A 5411-nucleotide genomic window follows, 5' to 3' on the forward strand; every position below is an offset into this window, starting at 1 on the left:
GCTCAATTATGTTATGTATGATGAAGAAAGTTATGTTATATTTATGATTTATGATTCAGCATTTATGTTATGAAAAATGTTTCCATGCATGCTCATGTACATGTATATGTATTAGTATCTACGTGATGCATTATTTTTAACCTTGTTATAAAGGATTAGACATGTTGAGCCCCTAGGCTCACTACGCTTATATGGTGCAGGTGAGCATGATGACATTTATGTAGCTCCTACCGGTGGTGAGGACGTATGAGCTCACGGAGCAGTGGACCCCGTGACCGTCGTAGTTATTTAGTCTATTATGATGGAATTTTGAAACATATTTTATTTTATTATTATTCCGCATATGAGATTTTTCAGCAGCATTGTTTATCATTTTAAATTGATGCATGAAACATTTTTAAGAATTTATTTATTTATTTAATATTTTTCAGGTTATTTAAGAAATATATGTTATTTATATATATATATATACATGTATGGGCGTATATGTATAGTATTATAAAAAAAAAAAAGTTTTTCCGCATTTTATTAGTAGTAGGCGTTTCAATACACCTATACATATACATTCAATCTTATCCTTAAACCTAAACTTAATTCAAACCCTAGCCCAACTAACACACACCTTCCACCTAAACACACACACTCACTCACGCAATACACACACTCACAAACACTCAAAAGGATCGCTCGTTTCTCCCCTGTTCTTCAAAGAAGATCGCTCGGTTCTTCTTCTTCTTCTTCTTCGCGGAGCTCCTCCGTTTTCTTCATTTTTCCGGCGGGGCTCCTCCATGGCGTGTGGGTCAAGCTGTTTCCTTCTCCATTTGAGCTCGGTTCCAGTTTGTTGCAGCTCATTGGATCGACCATCGACTTCATCTCTTTCACCAATCTCGTTGCAGCTCCTCCATTTTTATCCCCCTCCGGCGAGCCCTCCTTCTAGGCGAGTTGTTCGCTGCTGAAGCTCCACCCTGGAGCTTGGATTCCAGCTCGTCCCAGCTGGTTCAATCGGCCGAGCTCCCCCCCTTGTTCCGATTTCTTTTTCTGATGTGAGGCAAGGATATGGTTTACTTCCCTTCTTCACCATGTAGATTAGCATACTTGTGTGTTGCATTGCATATTATTAGCGAAAATGTATGTATACAAATATATGCCCTGTTCGACCCCTTTCCCTTATTTCCCAGATTTTTATCGCATTCATGCTCGAGAATTTATGTTTACTTGTTGAGGCATCGAAATGTCTATGGACTTGAAATGTTGTTTGAGATGTAGCTTGTTGGCTCGAAATCTCCAGATTTTTAATCATTGCTTGTGTTCGAAAATTTCAGAATCTTTTCTAGCATGTTTGGTTCGAATGTTAACTGTGATTGCATGTTTTGATTTGGATGGTGGGTTAGGAACTACCATGGGTGAAATGTAATCACATGGTGTGCTTAGGATTGCTTGGATTCGGGTGGTAAGTTGGAGTTGTAGGCAATTCGAATTGGCTAAGAGCATCTCCAACATCCTCCATTTTGGAGTAATTTGGAGGATTACTCCAAAATGAAGGATGGTTTGGCCTCCAACCATTCTCTATTTGCATCTTCCAAAATTGCATCCTCCAAAATGGAGGATGCTACAGTGATCCTCCATATTTGGAGGATCACTGTACAAATGGTGGATGACATATTTACGAAAATGTCATCCTCTAAAATTATTTTTTAGACTTTGAAAATGATGAATTTATTTTTTAGTTCCTATTTTAAATTATTTTCAGTTTTTATATTAAATATTACTTGGTAAATTGGTCTAATTTTTATTATTTTGAGTGTTCTCCCATTTTATTTTTAAAATTAATTTCAGTATTTAATTTTTTTAGTTTAATTAAATTTTATTTGTTTTTTTTATAATTTTTCAATAAATTAATTGTAATTTTATTATTTTTAAATAACATTAAATGGAAATTATGAACAAATTAATTAGAAACACACAAAACAATTTAGCACAAACATTTTATTCAAAACACGATTTACTACAAACATTTTGTCAACTTAATATAACTTGGAAACCATGCGATTATTTTGACACGAGAATAAATCACCAACAAAAAAAAAAACACAAATAACAATAAAAATAAACAGACTCGTCGTAACCAAGAAAATAAACTAGTAGTCCGATAGGTTGGGTCCAGGTGGTGAAGTTCCTCCAAAAAATTGTCCGAAAGGTGCAAAATTCCCAGTGGAACTATCCCCCTTTGCTAGTCTTTTCTTATAAATGTTTTGTTGCTGTTTGATCAAGTATGGATGCACTGACTCATCAACAGACATGAGGTTCAACAATAGTATTTTATTATCTTCCTTCTCGGCCATTATATCATTTCTGTGTCTCTCAATATCAATGAGCTCTTTTCGATGGATCTCAGCATTTTCACAGCCACCATTTTCTCACTAGATTTGGCCATTATGAAAAGGTCATTCGAGTGTTCTTCATTAGCTTTTCTTTTTCCTTTGGCCTTTTTTATGCCAATTGAACGCTTAAAACCCCCTGATGGGCTATCTTTATCCAGGTTTATAGCAAATCCGGATAAAACTGGAGAATCGGGTGTTGGTGATTCTGTGTTGGGAGAATAGTCTGATTGGGATGAATCGATGTTCCCATGGTTTGGTACAAAATTAGGTAAAACAGCGTTGGATGGTCTAAACTTCTCTTGATCTTTAAGTAACTGCCAAACATGATCCAACCTCCAAGTCAACCCAGATGATTGCTTAAATAATTCTTTTGCTCGATCCAACTACAACCACAATAATTTGTATCTTAGTTGCATATTGTAAAAATAAAATTCATTTGAAATATATATTCTAACAAAATTTACTACTCACAATGTCTTTCTCAGAAGCACCACTTGAACGGCTAAGTTCCACCTGGCTAACACATGAACTAAAGTTTTGAACAATCTTGTTTATGTTGAACCAGCGGCATTGGAGGGCTTTAATAGTACGAGGCTCTGCTGAGCTATCAGTGACTTGTTCGTTGTAGGTTGCTGCAACTCGCGACCACAACTTATCACGTGATTGGTTTATACCAATTATTGGATTTTGGGAGACATCAAGATACGCCGTGACAAGGAGTTTGTCCTCCTCGATTGAGAAAGCAACACCGCGTTTAGATGAAGTCATTTGATAGTAAATAATTAGTTTATGTATCTGATATAAGTGAATGCTAAGAATGTTACTTCTATTTATAGCTCAACAATTTTGGATAACAAGTATGGTCCAACGGTTAATATTAAAGGATATATGATCTGACGCTTCTAATCAACTTACTTGGATGTATGTTTCTTGAGATACGCAAATTGAATCTGAAAGGTGTATATTTAAATAACTAAGTTTTAAAAAAATATGCAAAGATATGTTATGTGTACAGATGAGTAGTCAAATCAGTCATCAAGACCCGTGAGTAGTGGCCAACTAGACATCACATACACATCTTTTATGTCTTTCATTGCACGATTGTAGACAACACGTAATAAAGCTGTGCAATAGTTGAGTATTGAGTTGTCTCTGATCGCGACTAGACAACCCATGCCAGCTGCTATATGATCTAAAGCTGTGCAACTGTTTTCATGTGTTTGCAATTTAATTACCAAATAAATGCATATTTTTTTAAAAAAATAACGAGTCGTGTAAATTTAATTTTTTAATATGTTTAACATTATAATACATAATTATTAATATATTACACGATTTTAATTTTAACCATATCCAATTAATATAGTTGAAAAACATATTATGTAATTTTTTTATTATATAAATATATATGTTTTAAAAAAATAATATAGAAAATGAAGTATTTGGTAATATTTAGAGGATATGGGTTGGAGAAATTTTTTGAAAATAGAGATCACGAATCTCTATTTAGAGGATAGAGGATGAAATATAGAGGATATGAGTTGGAGATGGCCTAAGGTGTGGCTCGGTTTGGAGGAGTGGTTAGGGGCTGTCCTTTGAGCTGGGTTTGAGCTGGTTATAGGGTGATTTTAGGAGTTTTAGATGAACCAAGAGGCTGGTCTTAACCCTAGTCTAGTGGCTTGAGAGTTGGGAGGTTCTTAGCTAAGTTTTTGACTAAGTACTAGAAAGGGGCTTGAGCAGAATTTCTGGATTTGTTTTTCCTGTCCGAGAAGGTATGACTAAGGTGGGGTTAAAATCAGAAATTGGTTATGGGCTCGGGTCTGGAATTGTCTTAGGGTGGTAGGGATATGTTGGTTCAAGCGGGAATCAATTCGGTTAAGTTTGGGTCGAGTTTTAGATTTTTAAATGTTAAGGTGCAGAATTTTGTTGAAAACTAAGGGGCTACTGCCCGGAAATCGTTCTTTCGAAAAATGCTCTCTTAGGAAATAAATTTCGAGGATGACTTTCCTACTTAGTTCTAGGTGTCGTGGAGTCGTGGTTTCAAGCGGAATCCCATTTGATTAAGAATCGAGCAAGTTATAAATTTTACGGGCAAACCGCTCGAATTTGTCTAAGCGCAAACTATGGGTTAAATTTTCACCCCTTTGGTTAGTTTCCTAAATCACCATCCTGATCATCCATGTGTGAGTCATATGCATGATTATTTATTAACATTTACATGTACGTCATATTTACATATGTATGCTAAGTCCCATATTCAAGAAAGAAAGTATGAAAGAAAATATTTTTATGAACGAAGTGATATGGTTGTGACTATAGAAATGACGTGTATGTGTGGGGTTGGGAGACGTTCTGACCTACCTTACCCAAGGATGTGTATGTGTGGGGTTGAGAGACGTCTTGGCCTACCTTACCAAATATAGACGTGTAAGCGCGGGGTTGAGAGAAATCTTGGCCTCCCTTACCAATCACAGGGCAAGACGAGTTTAGGAGACATCCTGACTTCCTTGCGGCATAGTGCACTGCAGCCATGATCATGATCAAAACCACAGGGTCACAATCAAAGATCTAAGTTCACAGTTACAGATTCAGATATAGTTTATGTAGTTTCATTGATTATATATGACTTAGTCATGCATATGTTTCATTTCATGTTCTCTCTTTAATTTTGAAGTTTATTCACTTGTTTAAAGTAAGGGCACAAAACAAAGGTATTTCGTGTGCTTGTATTTACGTAGTACTCGTTATCCCCCCACCCCCCATATTCTTGTTGGGTCTTTTTGTTGGGATCGGTTCAGAGGGTAGAGGGGGGGTGAATACACTCTGAAACTTTTCTTCTTCTTCTTTCGAAATGATCAAGTGAGGTTTAGTTCACTTAATCTGTTTTCTCAACTTCTAAAACGGTTTGAACAACTTAAATAGTGCGGAAATAGTTCAGAGGTTTTAGTGATGCAAAGTTTATAATGCAATGTATGAGCAGAAAGTAAGATAAATAGCAGTAAAGACTAAGGCACGATTTATGGAAGTTCG

General features: G+C 35.9%; 1 protein-coding gene across 1 annotated transcript; it reads right to left on the reverse strand.

Annotated features, from left to right (window-relative positions):
• Window positions 1–2341: 2341 nt before the first annotated feature.
• On the reverse strand, window positions 2342–3149 carry LOC140866085 (glutathione S-transferase T3-like). Its single transcript, XM_073270968.1, has 2 exons — window positions 2853–3149; window positions 2342–2764 (listed from the first exon to the last, which is right to left on the reverse strand). The coding sequence occupies exons 1-2, from the start codon at window positions 3147–3149 to the stop codon at window positions 2342–2344; spliced, it is 720 nt and encodes a 239-aa protein (XP_073127069.1).
• Window positions 3150–5411: the final 2262 nt, after the last annotated feature.

The sequence above is a fragment of the Henckelia pumila genome, chromosome 1 (assembly GCF_033568475.1).
Source record: "Henckelia pumila isolate YLH828 chromosome 1, ASM3356847v2, whole genome shotgun sequence".
Lineage (NCBI taxonomy): Eukaryota > Viridiplantae > Streptophyta > Magnoliopsida > Lamiales > Gesneriaceae > Henckelia > Henckelia pumila.

Coding starts and splice junctions, on each gene's coding strand:
- LOC140866085 (XM_073270968.1), bottom strand. CDS start 3,149: ATGACTTCATCTAAACGCGGTGTTGCTTTCTCAATCGAGGAGGACAAA. Junction 2,765..2,852: donor GTGCTTCTGAGAAAGACATT/GTGAGTAGTAAA, acceptor TTGTGGTTGTAG/TTGGATCGAGCAAAAGAATT.